At 44.3% G+C, this 26,716-nt stretch overlaps 1 protein-coding gene and 1 long non-coding RNA gene across 7 annotated transcripts in view; one reads left to right on the top strand and one right to left on the bottom strand.

Moving 5' to 3' along the window:
- Nucleotides 1-4,700, bottom strand: part of CUNH19orf12 (chromosome unknown C19orf12 homolog) — an 11,322-nt gene extending 6,622 nt beyond the window's left edge. Inside the window, exons 1-2 of one of the 6 annotated variants that reach the window (XM_046448172.2) lie at nt 4,546-4,691; nt 2,910-3,048 (exon numbers count right to left, since the gene is read on the bottom strand). In XM_046448172.2, the coding sequence (XP_046304128.1) occupies nt 2,910-2,952 (43 nt within the window). In that variant the 5' untranslated portion in view covers nt 2,953-3,048; nt 4,546-4,691. Of the gene's footprint in view, nt 1-752; nt 1,376-1,410; nt 1,418-2,876; nt 3,049-4,539 lie in introns of those variants that run through there. The other 5 variants (XM_046448173.2, XM_046448175.2, XM_058580446.1 and 2 more) reach the window with 5 other exon arrangements.
- On the top strand, nt 3,552-26,716 carry LOC124095062 (uncharacterized). Its single transcript, XR_006852407.2, has 3 exons — nt 3,552-3,707; nt 23,147-23,246; nt 26,529-26,716. It is a non-coding gene; the product is annotated as an uncharacterized LOC124095062 (long non-coding RNA).

Raw genomic sequence — 26,716 nt, 5'->3', positions numbered from 1 at the left:
TTTATGTAACAGCGCATCTGAGTGAGCGCCAAGCCAGAGAAGGGGAAAGGACAGGACTCTGGGACCACACTGGCATTTGCCTGCTGTGTGACCTGCAGCTGAGTATAGGATAACCTCACTTTAAGGTGGAGATAAGCCACATACATGCTGGACTCTTGTAAGGCACAAGTAAGATGGATACAAAATGACCAGTCTGAGAATGGGACATTGCAGGCTCTCAGTGTGATGGCACCAAATGTCTTTCCGATACACAACACTGGCTTCTTTAATCAGCTAGTCCTCAAAAGCCTACAGTTCTCCACATGGGACATTAAAAACAAGGACAAGATGAAGCTATAAGATAAAGCAACCAGAGAATAAAATAAATCAAATAATTCCAGGGGGTTGCAATGTAAGTGAGAAAAAGGACAGATGGACCTTTACGATAATTCTCTGGGGTCCGAAAACTTGTCATGCTGGCACAGAAATGATAGGCAGAGTGTAGCCAAGGGCAGGGTGGGCTCTGTCAATCCAGGGAAGGGCAGGAATGAAGAGTCCCACACACCAGGTCTCCTGGCAGGGACAGAAGGAAAATCAGAGCAGCAGAGGTGGTGCTTCTCCCTGGAGATTCAGCTGATCCCAAGACTCTACCGTGAGCACTTTCCTTTCTTGACACACTTCCCTTTTCAGGCTGAAATACTGAAACAGTTGCTAAAAGGAAGGTGACCAAGAAATCCTGGGGCAAATTCTATGTCTCAGCAGCTTTCACCTACGTGAGCTCTTTCTGACCCAGGGGTAATCCAGAACCAGAAGTCTCCCATCAATTGTCCTCTTGATTCTGGAAGAGAATTTTCAGCCCTTGGAATGAACCCATGGACCTACCACCTTACTACAAAGACAGGTTTTCAGAAATTCTCTGCCTTCCTGGAGGGACAAGAAGTATGCTGTGCTCTAGCCACCAAAAATTTTTCTTCTTTTTCCTTTTGATATATTTTAGGTGATGACTCTCCCACAAGTGCATAGGGAGCACTTAAGATCTTGTTAAATACAAGCGCAGGTGGACTTTGGACCTTACTTGGGGCAATAGGACTCTGGGAGAGCACTACCCAGGATGTTACCTTGAATTCAGAAGTTGCCTACAAGTGTCCCCCAGATGTGTCTTTTTGGCCATGTGGGGTCTGAGATGCAGAGGAGAACTCATGCATGCCTGTTGTGGCTCTAGCTTCTCTGTGTCCTACTGGCTTCCAGGCCCTGCCCCAGCCCCTGTGTTCCATACAAAATGAATGTCCCCTCCTCCTGCTCCCTGTAAGAGAACTCCTCCTGCTCTTCTAGTGGTCAGGACTTGTCCTCACATAAATGCCATAATAATAAAACCACATTATCACAGGGAAGGAACTAAATATGGGAGACAGAGGGCATAACTTAACTTACCCAGTGGCCAAGGTCCTAAAAAGCAATGCAGTTCAACAAAATGAGTTTTACTTCAGATGCATATGAAGATAACCAAAGAAATCAATTTTATGGTAAAACCTTTCAAAAGGCTAAAAAGCCTACTGTAAAATATCTAATCACCTTCTAGCTTAGCTCTGGTTTATAGCCAGGTTTTTGTCTGTCAATTATACTGGGAAAAGGGAGGCATAGCCCAGGTCTCAGGAAAGCCCCCTGAAGACTGTGGGGAACTTCTATTCCCGAAAGCCTGAGGCCTCTGGGCCCTGCCATTCTTGGTCTGCAAGGCTGCCATCTACACCAGTGCCCGGGTACCATTCTTAATACAGGTTTTCTGCAGAATTATGGACCTACTCTCTCAAAACAGTTTCTATACAATAAGAAAATGTTTAAAAAATATAGAAATCATATACATATATATACATATATATATATATATATATATATAGAGAGAGAGAGAGAGGGAGAAGTTCGCCCCTATCCATGAGAGATACATTCTAACACACCCAGTGGATGCCTGAAAGTATGGATAACACCACACTTCTGTTTGATTTATCCTATATGCTAACTGGAGTTAATCTATCCTTTTTGTTTTATGCTCTGATGCCTACTTTGCATCACTATTCTTGAGCTCTGGGACCATTATTAAGGAAAATAAATATTACTTGAATACAAGCACTGTGGTTCCATGATACAATAGCTACTAAGTGCTTAACGGGTGGGTAGCATATACAGTGTGGATATGCTGGACACAGGGATGATTTACATCCCAGGCAAGATGGAATGAGATTTTTATCAAATTACTCAGAATGGTACATGATTAAAAACTTATGAACTTTTTAAAGTTCATAGGATTGTTTATTTCTGGAATTTTTCATTTAATATTTGACTGCAGGCAACTGGAACTGTAGAAAGTGAAATTGCAGATGAAGCAAGCCTATTATACTCACTCAATTGTGGGTTCAATTTAGACCTCCTCTGAATGACTCTAAGTCAAAACCCACAGGGCTAATGAGACATCATTTTGCAAATACCACTTCTAACCTCCACCAGGCCAGCACCAAGGTACAAGCCTAGGACACTGCAGAAAGGGACAGCCAGCAGGCGCCATAGTGTTAAGACAGCTGGTAGAGGAAGGGGCCCCACTGCAGCTGAGTTTCAGTAGTTTCACACCACAGGCAGCAGTAGTTTTGAGGCTGCCCCAATCCAAGGGAAGGCTGATTTAAATTTCTTGCAAGAATAATTTCAGGAGTTAGACCATCAACAGACTCTTGTTTGGAAGAAAGTTTTGTGACCTCATCTCCTGAGCCTATACTAAAAATCAGTTTCCTGGCAGCTTCAGGTTTACCAGATTAAGAGAGAAGCCTGTCCTGCTACTCCCTCTGCCACCTCAATGCTGCCTTTGTCTGCAATTGCAGGAAAAGAGGGGAGGGAGGAGGGAGGAGGAATACCTCACAGGAGTGAGCCTTTCCCTCATATCACACCTATTTCAGAATCTGATTTGTCCTTAAAATAGGCTGTGGTCATGGGAAGCCCATCTGTCAGCCACAGGAAAGACAAATGCCCACTGACTCCGTAGCTTCTTGCAAGTACCCAGACTGGTCTGCTGATTTCAGCAGGGTTCTGAAAGGAACAAAGAGATAGACGTAAGCCCACTCCTTGGAGAGCAGTCTCTTTTTCTGAGTTCCACCAGATTGTGACACACAAGGAAAAGAAGGCTTCAGAAGTAACACAAACCTCCATATCCCCTGTTCTTTAAAAAATATTAGATAAGATGTGCAAGCCACTGGGTTTGATCCCCAACAAAACACCACACACACACACACACACACACACACACACAAATTAGTAAGGGCAGCCTTTTAAGAGTCAGAGTAATGACCTCGCTCATTCAATCTTCAGCACATTTTACTTCTCAAGGCATTTACAGAACTCCATACCCATTCACACCCTTGCACACTGGCTCTTGTACACTTGTCTTTCCACCTTTCTATGCCCCAGTGCAAAAGTCACCAACAAACACTGTTGGATTAGCCCACAGAGTTTTTAAATTTTAACTAATTATTTGTCAATACCTAAAAGTAAGGTTTCAGATACATCCCAGATTACTGTTTTCTCTTGAAAAATCAGAAGACCAGGCCACACTGGACCTGCCTTCCTGTGGAGTCCGAGGAGTTCAAGGTTGAGCAGGGACTGACACCCCCATACCCCACACACACATTCAGCAGGGCATTGGCCTCTCATAGCCCTTGCCAGAGGCACTAACCTTATCTTCCTACTTGGTGAGTAAACTGGTCACTTTATAATCTCTCAAAAATATCTCTATTTCTTTTTTAAAAAGCTAACTCTTGCCAACAAAAACTAATCTTTCTTCCTAAACCACTGACACCCTTTTCTGATCGCCTCTAAACATCCATATCCTCTTCCCACAGGGCAAGGCCTGGTGTGCTGGTCTGCAATCCTCCGGGCTGAGATTTCAATCAGGCTTTGTAACACCTACCCATGCCCACAGTGCACACTCTGCCTACATCACACCCATCCATACCCACATGCACACTGACATCACCACACCTATCCATATCCACGCACACATTCTGCCTACATTACACGGACCCATACCCATGTGCACACTCCGTCTACAACACACCCATTCACGCCCTTGCACAGGCTCTGACAAGCAGGCCTACCCATACCCACTTGCACACTCGGCCTATGTCACATTCACCCACATCCACCCATACCCACGTGCACATTCTGCCTTGATCAGATCTATCCACACCTGTGTGCACGCTCTATCTGTGTCACACTCATCCATACCCACGCATCTCGGAGCGCCTGCGGGAGAGGGCGCGGGACCTGGAGCCAAGGCCCTGGGCTTAAGTTGTCAGGGCTTTAGTCCCAGCTGTGCTGCTTACTTTTATAGCATTGGCCTCTCGGTGCCCCAGATTCTTTATATGGGGAGTGAATAAGCTAACAGTGTCCACTGACACAGTGAGGTTGGTCTGGGGGTCAGGGCCCAGAGGCACTCCCAGACACGAGCACAGCTCGCCCGAGGCGCCCCCTCGTCTCGCCTCTCCGCCCCGTGACCCCCGGGCCGGCCCGCCCTGGGCGCACCTTTACCTGGCTGTAAGGCGGCCGTGCCGCGCGCGCCTCTGAGGTCGCTACGCGCCTGTGGGGGACTGACGCCGCAGGAGCGCCGGGCCACTGGGCCCACGTCGTCCGCCCGACCCGGCCTAGCCCAGCCCGGCCCCGCCCGGCCCCCGCCCGGGGCACCGCCCGCTCGGAATCCGGCTCGGCGCGCTACCCAGGGACTCCCACAGGCCGCGGTGACGGCGACGGCGCGCAGGCCCCGCCCTCCCGCCTTCCGGCTCCGCGGGGCCTTCCGGGTAGACTCGTGCCGGGTCGCCGCCGGTCGGAGCCCCAGCTGGGGGCGGCCTGGGGGCGGTGCCAGCGCGCGCGGCGGGAGGTCCACTCCCACCCTCCCCAACGACCCACACCGGCTGACCCAGCCCGGAGAGGACGCCTGGAGAGGAGTCCCTGGACCCGCCAGGCGGGCCACTTGACACCCACCCCCGGTTTTGGATCCGGGGGCCCTGGAAGGTTCTCCTGGGAGACCTTGGCTGCCTTTGACCCTTCGCTCGGGGTCTCAGACCCTCGGGGCTCTCTCCCGCAGTCTGGGCGTGGGAGAGGGCACAGGGGCACCTGGAGGTTAAAAGTACTGGATTAGTATTTGGTGAATGTACACGACAAGGTCAGATACCAGCTGGGGGCCTCCAGGTCCGAAAAGAAGACGCCCTGGCTCTGCTCCTAGAGTTCCAGGGGTCGGGGCGGATCCCAGTTCTAGGGCAAAGCTGAGCTGGGAAACCTCCCGGGAGGAAGCAGAGGACTAGAAGGGGCGGGGTAACAGAGGGCTGAGGAATAATACTTAGAAGACTCTTTCCCCCCGACACCCGAGGGCTGGCGGTGAACCGTCTCAAATCTTCTGAAGGTTTTCCAAGGACACCGCACTTAACATTGACGGCAACCCTGCCAAGAAGGCATAGTTATCATTGCCATATTATGACGGAGGGAGAAGCTGGGCAAGAGCGGTTGGGCCACCCAAGGCCCCAGTTAAGAGTGTCGGGGTGCAGATTCCAGCCTGAGTCCATTTAACACCAAACCCTTATTTATGACCAGCATTCTGCCCAGCTGTCCATGGTGCTGTGCGCGCCCAGAGAATGAACACTTTTCCCACTGCCAGGGTAATTTTTTTACTGGTGTTCTTTTCCGCCCCCGTGTAAGAAAGAACCCAAAGCACTTAATATCAAATTATCCCTGGTTGGAGTGAAATAACCTTGTCCGTTTCTGAATAGGAGCTTTGCGTGGGTTTGGGTGACTTTCAAAAAGTGAACTGAGGTTAAGAATAGAACAATTTTGTAGCACAGTCTCCTGCTTGGGGCCTGGGTGAGGCGCTCCTGTTTCTCCGCCGGCAGCTCCCTCTGGCGGCAGATTAAAGAACTGGCCTAGCCCGTGACACCTGAGCTGGGGAGTACCTGGAGCCAGGAAAGAAGCAAGGAGGGAAGGAAACCTTGAAGTTGAAGAGACTGTAGCTGTAAGAGGTTCATGCAAATCTTCAATCCGTCGGTAACCTGGGACCTTCACTGTGCCATGAGTGAAGTCATAAAGCGCAGCAATGTCACACACAGTGCCACTTTCTCCTAATGACAGCTGAAGCCTTTGAAAACTGAGTCCTGTGAATTAGACACACCGTGGAGTCTCCACGACAGCTATATAGCTAATGTCTTCATGATGCTTACAATGACTTTATCCCTGTGCGTCAATTTCCTCATTTGGGAAATAACAATAGTAACAGGGCCCAACTCATGGCGTTGTTCTGAAGATTAAAGAAGGTAATGTGTAGGAATCCAGGTTATTCTTGTTTGTACGCTGGGGTATGAAAATGAACAGCCTCTCCAAAGTCCCAAATGAAATTTAATTTCACCCTGCCCTTGACAAAGCGCACTCTCCTTAGTGGGACCAAGAATCTCCCAGGATGCTAGATGGTACACATAGAACCAGCAGAGGAACTCAGAAAGGACCCCTCAAGCCAGGGCTCCACCCTGCACACTTTCCAGAGGCTGAGTGCACCAGCTCCTAACTTACATGGATTTTTCAATATAAATCCACCAGAACTAGTGCTGAGTGATCCAGCCACACCTACAAACCCTGCAGCTTCATAATATTAGCATGGCCTTGGTTCATTTTGAAAGCTAAATTTTATTTTAGATTACTCTGGAGGAGGCAGCATAGTCAATTTAGTGTTTCTGGATTGTCAGGAATCCAGATTCAGCCTCTTGGCCATTTTCCCCAAGGCATCCCAGTACTGGATACACATGCTGGGGCCAGGATACTGCTTCTAAGTCCCGGAGGGCTGGGGAGGTCTCCACTGCTCCTGTAGGTAGCTCCAGATGCACCCCATTCCTTTCATGTGCGAAATATTCAGTGTACTGATGGGCACACACCAAGCATATTAATTTGCTCAGGCTGCTAAAATAAAGTACCACAACTTCGTAGCTTAAAATAAATTTGTTGTCTCATGTTCTGGAGGCTGGAAATCTAAAATCAAGGTGTCAGCAGAGCCATGTACCCCACTATGGATCGAATGTTGGTGTCTCCTCAAAAACTTGGAAATCTCTTGGCTCCTTGATTTCCCAGCCTCCAGAACTATGAGAAATCAATTTATGTTGTTTGTATTTTGTTATAGCAGCCAGAATAGACTAAGACACTTGCTATGAAACCTACAGGGAAGATTTCTTTCCTGCCTCTTCCTATCTTTTGGTGGTGGCTGTCAATCTTTGGTATTCTCTCTCTCTGTATTGACACATGGTATTTTCCCCTGGGTGTTTGGGGCTATGTCCAAATTCCCCTCTTCTTATAAGGACATGAGTCATATCATATTAAGAGCCCACCCTAATAACCTCATTTTTACTTGATTAGATCTGCAATGACTATTTTCAAATAAGGCTACATTCACAGTGACAGGGTTAGGACTTCATATCTTTTTTAGGTGATACAGTCAAACCCATAACACTAGAGAGTAAACAAGTGCCAGCTATTACTTTTATAATCTGAGCCTATGTATGGTACTTCATGTTTACCCTGTGAGACAATAAAAATAATATCAGGCTAGGACTATGTCAAGATCACTGTGTGCAGGGGAACCATCTGCCACCTTCCTTTACTCTTGGGAGAGCTTAATTCTGAAAGGATTGATGGGGGACAAAGTGATTTGAGAACTAGCACTGATCTTGTCTCAGGCTTCATCACCATACTTCTAAATAATTATTAATTTTCTACCTTGGTGTTTACATCCTTCAAATATTTGTAGACAGTTATCATGTCCCTTTAGTCACCACTTAGCACCACTTGACATATTTGCCGTAGTGTTGAGTGTGCGTTATCATCAGTGTCATTACTATTACTACTATCATTATTTTTCTCCCAGCGCACTCCATTAGTCCCTCAGCCACCACTATTACTCTGTGAATTTCCTCCAGGTCCCCGTCCTATAAAGTGCCAAATTTACCCAAGATAGGACATTAAAAGTCAGTAGTGGTGACAAGTAATGACTTGCAGGTCTTCTGGCCCCTTCTCTTTCATTCTCATCAGTTCCCCCAAAGCCACATTAAAAAAAAATAGACACACTAAGTGGAAACAGTGTGCTTATAGTGCAAACACAGCTTCCAGACAAATCCCCAGCCTTGCTCCCAACCAAATAATCCTGCTAAATGAGGATGAGAATCCCAGCTCTCAACAACCTAGGGTTATTGGGAAGACCACATGAAGAAAAGAGGCAAAAAAGTGCTTTGCACACTACAGAGCAGGAGACTGGCAATATTCTGAATGTCTTCAACATACAAATGGGCTCCTGCAAAACATTTCCAGCATCAACTGTTCTAAAAAGCTAGAAATTCTAAGAACTTACAAATGAACTTGATAGAGCTGAGAGTCACACTAAAATCTGCCTTTTGAAAGAATGTACAGAAATGCCCTACTTCAAAATCTACTTATAGACTTTAGTATCCAAATAAAGTACAGAACTCAATGCTGGCTAGGCCCTGGGAAACATGCTACAGATGGTCCTGAGGGGACACTGAAAGGTTACACTGCCATAAGTGACTTTAAAAAAAAGAAAATTCCACCTTGTTTTCCATTTTGAACCTCGCTGAAGAGTTCTTCTGTACTCGGAAGACTTATTTTCAGTCTGAGAAGAATGAGTTTCAATGGTTCTGTTGAACATGCAATTCTCACGCAAGTATTTCTATAATTATCCTGTTTCAGTTATAATACAGTTTCTGGAACAATAGGACTTTTATTGTATTGCCATATCTGTTATAATAGATGTTTTATTACAGAAAATTATGGTAGAGTCACTATTATGATTCTGAAGTTTTTATTTCAAATTGCTCATAGGATGGGATTCTTCTCCCTAAGTAGCTTTACTTTAATGCTGCTTTAGATTTTTTTTTAACATAGGTCTGAGATTTTGTCCAATGGCGGAATTTTTTTTTTCCTCCAATAGATAATCATGAAGTCACCCCTGGTATTTTTCGCTTATTAGCTTGTGGTACACACAGCTTTTAAAAAATTCACCTGGATTTTATGTATCTGCATAATTTTTTAAATTATTGCTGAAGAGATCCACACAGCCCTTGTATTAAATTAAGCTGAAAAATCATATTTTGAGAAGAAATAAATATTGTTAGTGATAGTGGCAAGAGAGAGGTTGAAAGCTCAAGGTCCATGCAGGTTAGGTGATATCCTGTTTCAGATGGTAGCCCCAACTTGGAGAATAGTGGAGGCTAGGGCTTTCCTTGGTTAAATCACAGGCCTCCAACCCTGCAGCTAAACAAGGCCTACCTGAGATTGGGAAGTGTGTTCTCTGATTTGGATGGCAATAATTTTAGTATCCAAGAGGATAGTACCTCTGGGGAAGAGAAATCCTCACATCATGGATATCAGGCCCAGCTTTAGGCCCCATCAACCTTCCCACAGTGGAAGGATTTGCAGACTGAAAAGTCCTGGAATATCTTCCCACAGTAATCCAGCATTTTCAGAATCTGCATCTGAATTTAGCTATCATTTCCACACTTTCCTGTTAACACACACTCCCAGGCTTAGGTTCAGGAACTGCTGACAGCAAGACAAGTCTTAGTTCCTGGGAAAAACAGAGGCTCTTCAGTCATAGAGTCCTGTTTTCAGATGATGTTCAGCTTTCCAGGAAATAAAAAGAGGAAGGGCTGTGCCAAAATCAGAACAAAACTCCAGGCCTCTTGACCTCGAAGCCTCTGTTCTCCTTAAAACACTACCTCTTGAGAAGAACTGGGAGGATGCTGCAGGGCATAGTGGGTGGGTGGATTTACCCTGAGTATCTTTAGAAGGCAGGGAGGCTGACAAGGGTAAACACACACACACACACACACACACACACACACACACACACAGTAAATATGGAGACATTTTCACAGTATCTTCCAGCATGGAAAACATGCCCTTAAATTTGGAGCATCCAGTTGGCCTTGGTAGTGCAGGTCTGTAATCCCCAGCTACTTGGGAGGCTGGGACAGGAGGACCACAAATTTAAGGCCAGCCTTAGCAATTTAGCAAGAACTTGTCTCAAAATAAAAAATGAAAAGGACTTGACATGCAGCACAGTGGTAAAGCATCCTGGGTTCAATCCCTAATTTAAAAAAATAAAAATGTTTGGAGCTTCTAATAGAGAGACACTTGGAATTTTTAAGTCCTTCTTTTGAGGTTCAGCCATATTGGGAAGTGGGATCTCAGGGATTGTACTTTTCCTCTACTTTACCCCATAGTCACCCTAAAGTCTGCTTTCTACTACAGAATTTCAACTCCCTTGGGGGGTACACGCTTCTAACTTCATTTATTCTCCAATCCCCATTCTGGGACCCCTTTTTGATATGAAAGCACTGAGCCCCCATCCTCTCTCCATTCCTGCTGGGGGACCTCAGGTACATTATGCTTACATTAGGCCATGAACTGGCCCTGAATGGGGTAACCTTGGGGTAATAGATATCTTTGGCCATTTCTGTGGATGAAGAATTCAGGAATACCTAACAGGTATCCAGCATCCCCAGCCAGTAATTCCTGGGTGAAACTCTGGCAGGTGCCAGGCCCTAAACCCGCGCTCCTCGGTGGCATAAATCCCCACCACAGGATTTTCTTTGGCAGTTGCTGTCATGTTTTGTTCGACGGTCTATGAGGGGGAGCAGCGCAGCTCCCCATGCAGGGCCTGCAGAGCGCCCGGAGCAGCGCGGAACCAGGCAGGAGGCGCTCGCTGGCTCGCTGGCTCCGCCGAGATTGGCTCCGGGGATCGGAGGCCCACGCTTTAGTGGCGGCTCTGCCGGTGCCAGCGGTTCACAGACAGCGATCTCAGCGAGCCAAGTGATTTCTCTCAAGTAAGCTCCTCAGAATATCTTCAGAAACCCCCAAGATTACAAGGCTCACACAATGGGAGCAAAGCGGCTTCCGATAATGCCGCAGACAATAGGGGACAGGGAAGGCAGGGGACCGCCGGCCGGGGACTCCAGGCTCGCCCGCACGCACGTGCTCGGAGCTTGGCAGCGCCCCGCTTTCTGCATCTTGTTTCTCCACCCCTAAAACAAAGGACCTGGGCCTCCTCTGTGCCGGGGGGCGAGGGAGGGCGCCACACTTGCTCCTCGCCGCGTGCAGAGAGAGAGAGACAAAGGGAGCAGTGGGAAATAATTAGGCGCGGAGGAAATACTGTTTGTGGATTTGAAACGAATGTGAATCGCGCCCCCAAACAATACCCGTGGTTTGCACCAAGCTGCTTTCTGCTAAATTTCGTCAAGTCATTTGCATTCTATTTCAATAAAATTAATGAATTATGGCCGAGTTTTTGTTTTATTTACAAAAAACAGAGTCTCCCTATCCTTTATTATTGAGATAATTCACACCAGGCAGTATGCACTGTGAACGAGGAGCGCTGTCTTCCCAGCCAGACACAGGCTTCCTTTCTGCTGAACTGGAGAGCAGACTCCCCAGGAAACTCTTCTATTTTGGCAGTCCACTTGGGACTCTGGGACTGAACCTGAACTTCAACCCCCTCACTTTCTCATGGCTGTTGTGTTGTTGCAGTAGAAGCACCAGAATTTCTATGTAGGAGGGACTCAAAGGCAACAATGTGGTTTGGAAGGGACTGGAGGGTAAGGGGCTTCTCTAAGTTGTATTTGCAAAGCAGGCACATTGTTACTAAAGTTTCATGTTGCAAATGTTTCAAAAAGCAATATTAGTTAAAAGTCTCTTTTATAAGCTTTATATAAAACAGCAAATGACAATCGTTGGTATTAAGGAACTAATATCATTAAGCATGTATTTCACTTTGTTGTGTGTGTGTGTGTGTGTGTGCGCGCGCGCCTGCGCAATATTTTATTGCTGCGTAACAAATTACTTCAAATTTTTGTGCCTTAACCCCCTTCGTTATACAGAATACAGGTATGACGATGTGAGGGAGAAAAAAAAAAGAAGTGGGTCACATTAGATTGGGTAGAGAGAAGTGATGGGAGGGGAGGGGAGGGGGAGGGGGGAATGGAAGGACAGCAGAATAAAATAAACATTATTATTGCTGTGGGTATACATGTGACTGCATGACCAATGTAATTCTGCAATCTGTACACTCATAAAAATGATAAATTATATCCCATCTGATTCAAATGTATGATATGTCAAGATCATTGTACTGTCATGTGTAACTAAATTAATTTTTTTTTTTTTAAATGGAAAAACAAAGAAAGAAAGAAAATTTGTGCCTTAAGATGGCCAAACATTCACTGTCTCTCACAGTTCTATGGGTCAGGAATTGGAGAGTGCTTTAGCTGGGTGGTTCTAGCTTGGGCTCTCTCCTGAGCTTTCAGTCATTGAAGAGTTGATTGGGGCTAGACTATGTGCTTTAAGATAGCTCACTGGGATGGCTGCAAGTGGATTCTAGCAATTGGCAGTGAGGTCTCAGTTCCTGGACTTTCGGGTCTCTCCACGGGGTTCCTAAATTCCTCATGACTAAGAAACACTACCTCCAGAGGAAATGATACAAGAAGCAAAGCAGAAACCACAGTATCTTTATGATCTAGCTTGGCAAGTTGCACAACATCACTTCTTCAATATCCTTATGGTTACACAATCCAGCAGTTGTCACTGTGGTATAAAACTAAGTAAAGGCATAAATACAAGCAGACATGGATCATTAGGGGTCATGGGAGACTAGTTATCACCAATGATTATTATTAAGACTATTTGGTAATATGTTTGTTTATTTGGTGCTAGGGATTGAACCCAGGGCCTTGCACACGCTAAGCACACACTCTACCACTGGGATATATCCCCAGCTCCCTGAAGTCATCATTTCTTATTTGTATGTCTAGTTAGTGCACACTAAAGTGGTCAGTTAACGTTTAATGTTATCCCTGGCCAACAAACATGAACTCAGGGCCCTCTCAGTGCCAGCTCCCCTTCCAGACTTTCTTCCAAAAAAATAAGGCCCCTTTGTGTCCTTGATTTTACAGAGAAAGAAAATGTAAGTGAGTAACCAAACATCAATTAGAGTTATTATGTAAAGTTGACTATGGGCGATGCTGTCACTGGAGAGTTAGGGAAGAGACTGGGCCCTGAATGCTATGGCTGGGGTTGAGTCCCAGATAGAAATCTGAAATGACACAGGCATTTTAGATTTCCTGCATGCCAAATCTAGAATGGACTGGATAAGAGGATTTTTTAATATTATGACACCTTCATGGAGCACCCCTCATTTGTACACTCCCCTTCCCCAAAGGCAAAATCCATAAGGAAGAAACTTGCGATGACTTATTTACTGCTGTATCTCTGGGACCTAGAAAGATGACTGGTATGTAATTGGTTATCACTGATTACTATTGTTAACCAATTACATACCAATAATAATTGATTGATGGTTGCCAACCTTGTTGTCCCCAGGTCTCCGGTTTGGTGGATGTCAACCCTAACATGAACTAATAAAAGTGACTCAGCCCTTAATCCACTTAGAGTAGAATGTTGGCCCAGAATCTAAAGATTACTGAGAGATCTAGCAAGAGCCTGCTTTTCCTGGTCACTCTACCTCCCTCACACTCCCTCCTCAGCTCCTGTAGTCTTTGCTCTGTTCAGTGTGCCTGGTCTGAATGGACAGGGCCTCCAGATCTTCCCAGGGAAAGGGTTGCTAACACAGGGTTGGTGCCACAGACTTTGAGAGACCTTGGTCTGTACTGACCAGAGACATTGAGAGGTAACAGCATAATGCTCAATTGGCCTTAGAGGGAATATTGAGACGTCGTGGTTTTTGAAAGTTTCCTGGGCCCGGGTAGGCTCTCAGCTTTGTGAGCGTCTTACTAATCTCTTCTGGATGGACCACCCACTCCAATGATCCTACATTGTTTCTCCACAACTCTTCCTGGACTCCCCTTCCAATAACCAGTGAGAAGAAGCTGTTCATCTACCCCAGGTCTTAGTGATTGGAGATCCAAAGCTATGAACCTGTCTTACCTTCAGTGTGGTCAAATTTTTAGGCCAGATGACCACCTTTCTTCTAAATGGAGAGAAACTGTAGGTATGAAATTTATTTATTCCTCTAACAAATTATGCAACACTCCCCTTAGAAGATGCAAGCACTCTTGTCAAGTGTTCTTGGTTTTTAATGGTTATTTTTCATCCCAGTTATACACAGGTACACATTTATACCCTCAAGGCTGCTGGTTAAAACAAAGACAAAATCATTTTGAGAAAAAATTGGGGGGTAAGTCTCCTTCAATATGTTTTTGGGGTATTTTGTGCCATTGCTTTGCATGAAAATTTGTTGTCCATGCACTGGCTTTCCAGGATTGCTGAAATTGTCCTAAAGGACTTTCTCAGAGGTGGCAAGATGGAATGAATCCCAGCCATTTTTGTAGATGGGTGGATTGAGGAAGAAGTTCAGGGGGCATTCTAGAGTGATTTGCAACGTCTCAAACAGAAATATAACATCTTCTTTTATCCCCGGCAGAGTCTGGAGCTAAATTCACACCTCTTTTTTCCTTTCCATCGCTTAAAATCAAATTCTCGCCCTTAATACCTCCTTTCAGAACTGCACCCAAATGATGATGTCTTCTCCTGCATGCGAATTACCCAAAGTAGAAGAGAATAAGCCCCCACCGGAGTGTGGCAAAGCCTTTAAGCCAAGTAAATTTAAAGCTTCTAAGCCATGATTAAGGCAAAGGTGTCTTTTTATTTTAGAAGACATTTAGGACAGTTCACATCACCCTGCACAGATGCACTGAAGTCGATTGTGGGGCAAACTATAAAGAGAGCATATGTTCCCCATATCTGCTTCTGCGCCAGGTAGGATGATGGATTCTGATGTGGGACTGAAGCAAACGGTGGCATCTGTCTCCCCTGCACTCACCAGGCAACTGTTTCTCCATTTGGACACTGGTCTGACACCCTCCTTTGCTGTTCATCTGTGAAAACTGTGGTGCGTTTTTATTTAAAGCCTCATGCCATAGCTTGGTGCCTTCAACACCATACACAGATGCTCAACAATTATTTGCTGGAGAAGCAAAGGAAACATAAAACATGATGTCTTATTTTAAACATGAGGTGGCACAGATTTATCCTCCTAAGATTCAAATAGCTGATGACTTCTCCTCAGAGAAAAAGCAATGAAAGAAGCCTCTTCCGAAACAAATTTCCACTAAACCTCATTTTCGCCAGACGGAATTTTAGGATTCACAGCAGAGCTCAGGACATGAATTGGAGCTAACACTAGGGGGTGCTATAGATCAGGAAATCCAGGAGCTGTTGTTGCAGGAAAGAGTGCAAGATGCTGCCCTTTGGATTTTGGTCTAACAAAATAAGCATTTCACTTTGTACATTGAAAAGGGCTTATGTCTTCACCATCTTGCTATAATGAAATTATTCAATATAAGCCCAATTTGAAAAGGTATGCAGCTGTGATTATATGGAATGTCAAAACTGACTGGGTTTGTAGAACCCAGGTCTGTATGATACATACTTTGTGTTTGAATCTTACATATTTTGAGTTCTTATCCTGTTTAGTCTGACACTAAATCCCTCTCACCTACCACAGTCCTCTTGGGAAAGTCGGATTTGGAGGCAATCCCAGGAAGCAGAGCTGAGGACTCAGAGTAAGTGACAGAGAGAAAGAGAAAAAAAGTCAATACAAGGATTCATTTTCAAGGCTGGTCACTGCTGTGGGTGAGAGGGCTCAGTCTTGCTGGGGCTTTGGAGGAGTACATAAAAGGCCTCTCAGAATTTCCTGCCTATCCTGCATTGGCTGGAGGCTCCCAGGGAAAACTAGCTGCCTGAACTGTGAGTCTGAACATGTGGACGCCTGTTGAATGGGCTCTTTCTGCCATCCCACTCCACAGCATTAGGGAAACCCTGGGGCCAAAGCAAACAACACGCTCCAGGCAACAGGGTCAGGACCAGGCAAACTGCATGAAACTGTTCAGCACACGGTAGATGGAATCAGTCGAAGCCAAGAGGATGTGGGGGGGTGCACAGGTCTCATGGAGTCTGTCCTCTGAACAACTCTGATTCACTCATGCCCTGCACTAAATCCAATCTGTCACCAAGCCTTCAGGAGTTCAGCTCCCTCTGCAGTGGTTTGGATTGGTTTGAATATCGCCTAAGGGCTCATTGTGATTAAAGCCTTGGTAGAAACTTTGGGACCTTAGGCCACTGGAGACATGAGGTATTTTTTCCAGTAAACTCTTTGGTAGTTCTCAAGGTGTGATCACTCGCTCTTACATATCTCCTGCCATGGTCCACCACCCTCTGCTGCCCTCACCACAGGCCAAATAGACAGGGCTGCCTGACCTTGAACTTTAAACCTCCAAAATTGTGAACTAAACAAAATCTTTTATCTTTGTAAAGTTAGCTGCCTCTGTAATCTCACTGAAGTAACGCAAAACTGACAAATACATCCTTCTACATCAACCATGCCAGATTTTCCTCACTCTTGACCAGCACTTTGACTTGTCTAAGTTGCATGTCACCTTAAGGTGACCACACTTTTGCTCTTACTCTTTCTTGCCTTGTCTCTGTTGGCCTATAGCTGCTGAGATTGTTCATTTATCTTGATTCAAAGTCAGAGTCTCACCAAGAGACATCCCAGTAGACCCCCTGACTCCTAAACTTACTCATCCCTCCTTCATTAGGTAGCAACAAGTCTTTTTCTTCATGATAATTAGCATTGGCTTTCACTGCAAATATAATTACTACTTTTTTTTACTGTGGTAAAATATACCACATAAAAATTTTCATTTTAACCATCTTTAAATGTTCAATTCAATTTACATGAACAATACTGTGCAACAATGACTACTATTTCAAAAACTTTTTCATTACTCCAAACAGAAATTTTGTAGCCATTAAGCAATAATTCCCTATCCCCCACTCTAGTCCTTAGTAACTGTGGATCTACTTTCTGCCTTTATAAAATTTACCTATTCTAAATATCCCATAGATATAAAATTGTATAATGTTTGTAACTGGATCATTTGGCATAGCCGAAGCTTTCAAGGTTCATCCCTGTGGGAGCATGTATTTGAACTTCATTCTTTTTTACAGCTGAATAAAGTCCATTGTACATATGTACCATATTTTGTTTATTCATTCATCTGCTGATGGAGGCTTGGGTTGTTTCTACCTTTTGGCTATTGTGATTAAAGCTGTGATGACCATTGGCATACAAGTATCTGTTTGAATTCCTATTTTCAATTATTTGTGGTATAAACCTTCAAGTGGAATTGCTGGGTCTTATGATAATTCTGTTTTACGTATGGTTTTTGGTACTGGAGTTTGCACTCAACCACCGAGCCACATCCCCGGCCCTATTCTGAATTTTATTTAGAGACAAGGGTCTCACTGAATTGCTTAGTGCCTTGCCATTGCTGAGGCTTGTTGAACTCGTGATCCTCCTGCCTCAGCCTCCCAAGCTGCTGAGATTACAGGCCTGCACCACTGCACCTGGTTGTTTTAAGCTTTAAAAAAAAATAAAAACTACCATACTGTTTTAATTGTGACTGTATCATTTTGCATTTCTAACAGACATGCACAAGATTCCAATTTGTCACAAACACTTGTTAGTGTCCGTTTTGTTTTGTTTGTTTGTTTAATCATAGGTATTTTAATGGGTGTAGGGCAGTATCTTGTTTTGGTTTTAATTGCATTTTGCTAATTAGCGGTGTTGAGAATATTTTCATGTGGCCTTTATCTATTTTCTTTGGAGGCATAACTACTATTCAAGTTCTTTGCTTATTTTTAATTGAGTTGTCTTTGTTGAGTTGTAGGAATCACTTATATATTCTAGATGTTAAACCCTTATCATATATATACATATATGATTTATATATGATTTCAAATATTTTCTTCTACTTGATAGGTTGTATTTTCATGTTCTTAATCATGTCCTGTGATGAACAAAGATTTGAATTTTGATGAAGTCCAACTTATGCTTTTATTCCTGTTGTTGTTCATGCTTTTGGTGTCATGTCTAATAACTCATGGCCAAACCCAAGGTCATGAAGGCTTACCCGTGTTTTCTTAGACTGGTTTTGTGGTGTTAGCTCATTGTTGATACATATATTTTATTAGTACATTATAGTTATATATAATAGTGGAATTCATTATTACATATTTGCACATGTACACAATATAATTTGGTCAGTTTCATTCACCAGTATCTCCCCTGGGTGTTAGCTCTCATATTTAACTTACTGATCTATTTTGTCAAGCATATAATGTTGGAAACACCTCTTCATTATTTTGCATATAGAATCCAGTTATTCTTCCTCCTCCTCTTCCTCCTCTTTCTATCTCTGGTCCACTCACATGAGAAGCACAAAGTGACCAAACAGGATTTTTTTTTTCAGTTCTAGGGCTTGAACTCAGGGGCACATAACCACTGATTCACATCCCCAGGCGTTTTTTGTATTTTATTTAGAGACAGGGTTTCCCTGAGTTGCTTAGCACCTCGATTTTGCTGAGGCTGGCTTTGAACTTGTGATCCTCCTGCCTCAGCCTCCTGAGTTGCTGGATTACAGGCATGCACCATCACCCCCAACCAAGCAGTACTTTTATTTTAAAGTTCAGCAGAATTTGAGATGTCCTCTAATGGAAGAGTTCACTCTCCACACCTTTCACTCTTATCAAGAATAAAGTTGTCTAATTTACCAGAGCCAACCCAGTCATGGACAGAGGATGCACACATTTCTCAAGTGTGTCTCTGATAGCAATGGTGAGAGAAACCAATCTAGCTTCCACCTGTGCCCCTCAGTTCTTGGGAACCCAGGGCCATGTATCAGCTATTGGTATAATACACACACTGTCGTTTAAAAGACAGCCACCCAACTACAAGGGACGTTGTCTCACCTCAGCACAGCCTTGTAAAAGGCCATTCTGTTGCTCTATGAGGCTCTCCACTTCTGGATGAATCTTGAAGTCATGAGTCTCCCTTGCTGTGAGACATACACCATGGTTTCAGGCAATACTGTTCAAACCTTTCTCAATAAATAAAACAGCTATAAGATCCCAGTTGGTGATGACAGGAAGGTACTGATGACAAGGACAAAAAGTCCATAGCTAGAATAGGTGTTGATTCTGGTAAGGACTGACTACTGTCTCATCTATGGTAGCAGAAGTCTGAAGCAATCAGATTCTTGCCTGAAGTTGCCTGATCTCTGTGAGAAATGGTGCCATATCAAGGGCTCAGTATTAGTCTATGTTTTTGACAGATAGGGCCCTCAATAGTGGTAATAACCAGATTATCCTTAATAAGAGGAAATTCATAGTGTTGGGCTCATGCATGGCCTTATCTTTGCCCCCACAGTCATCACATTCATGGAACTACTTACTGCCCAAGCAGTGGGCTGATGTCCACAGGGTGAGCCTTGTCTCCCCAGATGCTGAGTGCCTCCTTTGCAGTATGGTCCTTTACATAAGTCCAAAGATTGGCACCCTGTGTCCATTTCCATAAGTCAGTAGACCAAAAGGAAAACCTTTTGTCTTGGACTCCAATATGGCTCAGCACATCACTGTTTGCTGATCATGTCTTTATTTGAAACTTAGATATTTTGCTCCTCATGGGTTTCTTGCATTAATTTTGACTTTCAAATATTGAATTAACATGTTATTTATCTTGACTACTGATAAAATTTTCACCCAAAGTGAGCACTACCCTCGTCCTGGCCCTCAGGGCAGCAATTTATTTTTAGTTCATGCCAACGTACTGAACATATTGAACATAGTCCATCTGTGAACCAGGTCCAAGTTCTCTTCTCTGTCAGCTGGTCCTAGGGGCCCCCTCCTCTGCCATATGCCCACAAGGCCACAAGTGTGATCTGAGAGAGAAGTGTCACTGCAACACAAGTGGGTGATATGGGGGACCAGGCCACCTGTTCACTAACTTAGATGTTTCTACTAGACTTCCTTGGGCCTGATCCCAAATAAACCATTTAATTTTTTTTCTATTTTAATTGACACATAATAATTGCACGTATTTCTGGGGTACATGATACATATGGGGTACATGAAATTTCAATACACACATTTAATATGTAATTATCAGCTCAGGTAATTGGCATATTCATCACAACAGACGTTTATCACTTTTCTGTTGGGAACATTCACAATCCTTTCTACTAGCTATTCTGAAATGTAGTCACAGTTATCCTCTGATGCTATAGAACATTTCAAGTTATCCCTGATGTCTAACTACTCCCCCCTGTACCCACTGACCATCCTCTCTCCATCTCCTTCCTCCCGTTCACCCTTTCCACCCCCTGGAAACTATTGTTCTACTCTCTAATTCTATTATCAACTTTCATAGACTTCATATAAGAGTGAGAAAATACAATATTTGTCTTTCTGTGCTGGTTTATTTCACTTAAAATAATGTCTTCCAGGCTCATCTATATCACTCAGGATTTCATTCTTTTTATGGCTAAATAGTATTCCATTATGTATAGGTCCATTTTTTAATCCATTCATCCGTGCATGGAGACCAACGTTGATCTGATATCTCAGCTGTTGCGAACAGTGTTGCTATAAACATGGGAGTGCAGATATCTCTTTGACACAGTGATTTTATTTCCTTTAGATATGTACCACATGGTGAGATTGTTGGATCATATGATAGTTCTATTTTCAGTTGTTTTGAGGAAACTCTATACTCTTCCACGATGGCTATACTAATTTACATCCCCAACAACAGTATTCAAAATTTGCCTCTCTTTACAGCCTCAGTTGTACTTGTTATTCTGGGTCTTTTTGATAATACCATTTCAACTGGAGCGAGATGATACCTCACTGTGGTTTTGATTTGCATTTTAATTGATGACTAATGATGCTGAGTATTTTTTTTCATACACTTGTCGGTCATTTGTATATTATCTCTTGAGAAGTGTCTATCCAAGTTATTCACCTATTTTTAAATAGGATTCTATGTTCTTTTTGCTATTGTTTGAGTTTCTTATATATTCTACCTATTAATAGTTTGCAAATAACTTCCCCCATCCTGGAGATTGTCTCTTCACTCTGTTGATGGCTTTATTTGCTGTGCAGAAGCATTTCATTTTCATGATATCCCTTTTGTCACTTTTTCCTTCTGTTGGGTGTCCTTTGGGTATCAAATCCAAAAAAAAAAAAAAGTCTTTGCACAAATGTCCTGAAGTTTCCCCCCCCCTTTTTTTTCCTAGTAATTTCATAGTTTCAGGTTTTGCATTTAAGTGTCTGATCCACCAAATGTATCATTTTCATTGGATGATGGATTGCCTTTGTGCCTTCCCAATCTACGGCTTGATGGGTCTGATAATGCCCAAGTCATTGCAGACAGTTCCAGGAACAGTCACTTGCTATCCTAGGGATAGGCACTAAGTCTCTGCCAGGAACCATCACACACAGGAGCTGGCTTCACACTGTGAGTAGGTTTCAGCAACAGAAGGCAGAGCCTTACTCCAGAATGCTAAAGATCTACCCTGTGACTCTTCTACTGGGGCTTGCCAGTGACTCTCCATGGCAGGGATGTCCTGGCATGTCCCAAACCACTGGGATCCCTAGACACCTTGCCAGTGTGGCAATCCCTGAATGTTTGGGGGGCAGTTCAAGGCAGTTCCTATCCTTGGCATGTGTACATCTTCTTGCCAGGTCACCCAGAGTTCTTTCCACTCTTGCTCACCAGGTCCAGGAGCATGTCATCAGCAGTGCATCGGCGTGCTGTTCAGAATGTGTGGTGACAGAGAGCACCTGCCCATGTCAAGTGTGCTCAGAAGTGGTTGTAAACACAGGAAAGAGAAAAAAATCCCTCTGCATCACTGAAGTCCAAGAGGGAAGAAGCAGGCTGCGGTATTTAGGGGGAAAGAACAAGAAGTCACAAAGGTGTTATTTTCTTTGTGACACTTTGAGCGTAAGTTTGAGAAAGTCATTTGAGAGTGGAGTCTGTGAAGGATTCCTTTCTGGTTTCTAGCCCCAGCACATTCCTCAAAATATGGCAAAAGGTTTTACAGATTGATTAGTCAGATGGATAGATAATCATGCCCTCTTTGAAGTTTTCCCAGGGCCACCTGTCAAGCTGCCCATATAAAGCAGGTTCCCACAGAACAAAACAGCAACTTATGAAGAAACTTGAATGGCATCTGTATCTTAGATTGCAATACAATCTCAGTGGTCATTTCCTGATTTTAGGGGAAGGGGTTTTCTAGGGATTGAACCCCAGGACACTTTTCTAAGCCATATCCTCAGCCCTTTTCATTTTGCTGATGTGGCCTCAAACTTTCAATCCTCCTGCCTCGGCCTCCCCAGTTGCTGGTATTACAGATGTGTGCCATCAGGTCTGGCAACTCATTTCCTGATTTTGATAATTGAATCTTGTGGTATCAGAGAAGGTCGTATTGATATATTTAGGAAGAATGGAGAATTATATTTGTGATTTATTCAAAAGTGTTTGGGGAAAGGAATTATCTATCTATCTGTCAAAATAGAGAAAAAAATAATAAAACAAATGTGTTAACATGAAAACATTTGGGGATCCTGAGTGAAGGATATATTTAAGAATTCTTTGTCTTATTTTTGTAACTTTTCTGTAAGCTTGAGGTAATTTCAGATTAAAAATAAAATAAAAAGAAAAAAATACATTAAGTTAATAAACCATAAATAGCCAAACTCATCAAAAGCAAAAGAAAAAATGAACAACAAATCCAACTCCTTGAAGGTGGTTATGGGACATCTTTGTTCCCGGAGAAGTGGACAAAGGCCCCAATCAGAATCCACTTAAAGTCGGGAAAAATGTGACTTGATTCTTATTTTCAAAACTGAACCTATAAACTATTGAAAATCAATTCATTTCAATATTTTATTAACTCAAAATAAATTATAATCACCAGTACGTTCTAATTCTTAGGACAAAGAATGAAATTAACTGTTGATTTTATTCTTGGGGACAGGACCCTTCTTAACAAAAAGCACTTGATAACCTGATGTAACATGTCCTCCACGGGATGGACACGGAATGTTCATTTTTCTAAAAATATTTCAGGCTTCAACTATTGGATATCCAAATAATTCCCCTTTGAACTCTTATCACATAAAGGTCCTTGCCCATTTTCTTTGCTTTGATTATCATCTGCTCTAACTCATCTAGGTGCTCAAAGGCTCCGCACAGGATCCAAGCAGCGTTCCCGTATCGCCGGCATCTGCTTTGTGAAACCCCGCATCTTTAGCAGCCCTGTTGACCTCATTTGGTAAATGATCTTCATTCCATCATTTTATTGATAGAGGCTCATAACATGCTGCATATCTTATCAAGATGCTGATGAGACAGAAGGACTTTGGTGTCAAGAAGCTTGAGTGATTTGTGTGTGTGTGTGTGTGTGTGTGTGTGTGTCTATATGTGCACACCCATGTGGAGCATGCTATAAGGACTCTTGGTTCCCCTGTGATGCGTAATTGTGCCGCACTTCACTAAGGGGACCCGGACTCTATCTTAGCAGGTCTGAGCCACAGGGTTGAGGAGTGGTAGAACCCAGGCTAGCATTCTTCCCAGGAATTGGTGGGAAGCTTAGAAGTTACCAGGTTTATCAGTTCTTAATGAAATCAAGTACGTCCCTAAGGCCTGCTACCCCGTTTTGCTATTGGAGGTTGACAGGAGAGAAAGAGAGATGAAGAAATTTGTAAAAGACAAGCAGTTTCTCCAATATAGTGATTCTAGTTTTTTAATAAGTCAGAATCCTCTTATTTGGTTCCTGGAGAGATCTTCTGTTTTTAAATTTTAGGGTTCAAAACAATGAGTGTTAAGTAAAGTTGGGGCCTTTAAAAAATGGGTTCAAGGCTCGAAACTGGTGACAATAATCATAGCCACCCTTTGTTGCCTCTGGGTTATGAACTTTACCTCTGAAATTACTTCTTATCTCATTGATGTGAAAAGCAAAATTACTTCATTTTACCAAGTACTGCCTTCAGTCATTTGATGTTGAATTTCCACATTCCCATCACTTTAGACCAAAGAGTGTACCCTGTTGCTATGTCCACGCAAGTCCCTGGCTCCCAGGAACACTTGTTGAACTCTCTAGAGGGTTCTGCAGATTCTTGCCCTGCGGGCCTACAGGTCCTGAGTTCAGCAAGCACTCTGGCTGGAATGAAGTGAAGCTGCCTCTTGCAACAGGCTCACCTGGTCTCCACCCATGACTCATGACTCATGCTGCTGGGCTCAGGGAAGGAAAGAAATCCCACCAGGCCCAGGACTCCCAAGCTGAGCACCCCACACACGAGTCCCATATTTACTGCGCAGGACCAAGTCGCCCAAGGACAGAATAGAGCCCTATTGCCTGTGTCCTTCCTCGCCTGAGAGGTCAGACCTTTTATCCTTGCCTGATGAGAAGGAGGTCCTCCAGATTAACAGGATGGCTCACAGCTTCTCCACATACCCCAGGAGAACTGAAAACAGCCCAGGGTACAAGGGTCAGAGAAATTCCAATCTGGAAAGGGCCACACCCGGCTCTGGAGCATCTCTGTACCCATCTGACTGTTCCCCTGCTGACTGTCAGTCCCTATTCCTTTGTTTATGGTATGCAGCCAACACAGGTCCCTAGCAAAGCCTGCAAGCTCCATGGTTTCTGTTCCCCACTGGGAACAAAAAATCCTGTTACAGATGCATTTTCCAAGGCTCATTTATAAGAATTCATAGCTTACTCTTCAATAGCCTTTGATAATGTACAGGATAACCTCTACCTGCTCCCCTTTCTAATCCCTGTTTCACAGAGGCAAAAACAGAAGCTCAGAGAGGGTAAGAACTCTCCACAGGGGCACACAGCTAGTTAAGTTGCTGGCCTAAGACTTTGACTAGGCATAGTTTGACCTCTCACCTGCCAGTCTTTCCCCCCTTACTCCCTCCCTTCAGGTATCTGTGTGCACACAACACCCCTCAGGCTCAGATTGTAAGATATCCAGCAGGGGAGTAGGAGGGAAGGAAGGGCCTGGGCCCAGCTCGTATCAGCTGCTATGCTTTGGGGCTCAGGGGCTCCAGGTCCTAGCCTGCTTCTCAGAGCCCCACTAAGGCTTAGGTATATTGAGACAAAGGCCAGAATCTGCCATGAGGTCACCTCTCTCTCTCTCTCTCTCTCTCTCTTTAATACCTTTATTTATTTATTTTTATGCGGTGCTGAGGATCGAACCCAGGGCCTCACACATGCGAGGCAAGTGCTCTACCACTGAGCTACGGCTCCAGTCCCGAGGTCACCTCTCTTAATAGATATTTTCATTAAGGAACAAAGATCTCCTTTTTTAAATTTTACTTTAAAAATAACAAAGAGCAGCTCTGTACTGCAAGGAGTTGCTAGAGAAATAAGCTTTAACTCAAAGTGTCCTCAGTTGTGGCTGATGTGCTACCTAAAATCTCATCATTTGTGCAAGTCCTTCTACATCAAAGTGCAGAAGTTCTCCATGGTCCCAGTCAAGAGGCAAGGCTGTGACCTGGACAGGGTGGCACAGTCACCCTTTGGCACCTCACAGCCCATAAACCCAGAATGTTTGTTTGATTGGATGACTGTCCCCCATGGATCCAAAGGATGGACACCGGAAAGGTGCTTGGATGGTGTGGAAAGCTGGGGGGACTGTCCAGGAGAAGTGGAAGCTAGCTGGGGAGGAGCTCCTGAGCCTGCAGGGGGAGCCCCTCACCACGAGGCTGACCGCCCTGTTGGAGAGTCAGGGACTTGGGGTCGGTGTGTTTGAGCCTGAAGGGCCTTCTGAACCTACTAGGACTTGCTCGTCCTAAAAGCTATGAGAAGCCACTAGGGAAGCAGTAAGGAGGGTAGGTCCACAGAAAATTCATCAGAGTAACTTTTAAAAGCAGAGTCCCGGGCTGGGGATGTGGCTCAAGCGGTAGCGTGCTCGCCTGGCATGCGTGTGGCCCAGGTTCGATCCTCAGCACCACATACAAACAAAGATGCTGTGTCCACCAAAAACTAAAAAATAAATATTAAAAAATTCTCCCACTCTCTCTTTTAAAAAAATTAAATAAATAAATAAAAGCAGAGTCCCTGTTATGCATAGAGCAGGGTCTGGGGGCAAGGAGGTGCTGGGTCTGGATGTTTGTGTTCTCACAAAGTTCATGCATTAAATCCCTAAGCCCAGTGACAGACAGGGAGGTATTAATTAGGAGGTGGGGTCTTTAGGAGGAGACTAGATTTAGGCAAAATCATGAGAGTGGGACCCTCATGATTGGATTAGTCCCTTATAAGAAGAGAATATAATCAGAGTCTCCTCTCTCTCTCTCTCTCTCTCTCTCTCTCTCTCTCTCTCTCTCTCTCTCTCCCTCTCTCTCTCTCCCCACCTTCCTCTCTCCCACCCTCCTTCCCTCCCTGCCATGTGAGGACACAGCAAGAAGGCTGTACCATAAGCCAGGAAGAGGACCTTCCCCAGAACCCCACCATTCTGGTACCCTGACTTCGGACTTCCTGGTTTCCCAGAACTGGTGAGGAACAAATGCCCATTGTTTATGCTCCGGTTGATGGTGTGTGTTTTCACAGCTGCCTGCGCTGATGGACACGGGAGAAATGGGGAAGGAGTGGAGCATTGTGGAGCACCGTGGAGCACCGCAGCAGACGGTAAGAGACAGTTCTGCAGGGGTGAGCCCACCTCGTGATGGTCGGTGGTGGGGGTAGGAGGAAAGGGCAGTCCCACATGCCTGGTCTTGTGCAAGGGGAGATGGCAGTGG

The sequence above is a fragment of the Marmota monax genome, unplaced genomic scaffold (genome assembly GCF_021218885.2).
Source record: "Marmota monax isolate L192 unplaced genomic scaffold, Marmota_monax_Labrador192_F-V1.1 WCK01_AAM20220418_F8-fsc00101, whole genome shotgun sequence".
Lineage (NCBI taxonomy): Eukaryota > Metazoa > Chordata > Mammalia > Rodentia > Sciuridae > Marmota > Marmota monax.
The sequence above is the reverse complement of the archived record's forward strand: the minus strand, read 5'-3'. Positions and strand labels throughout refer to the sequence as shown.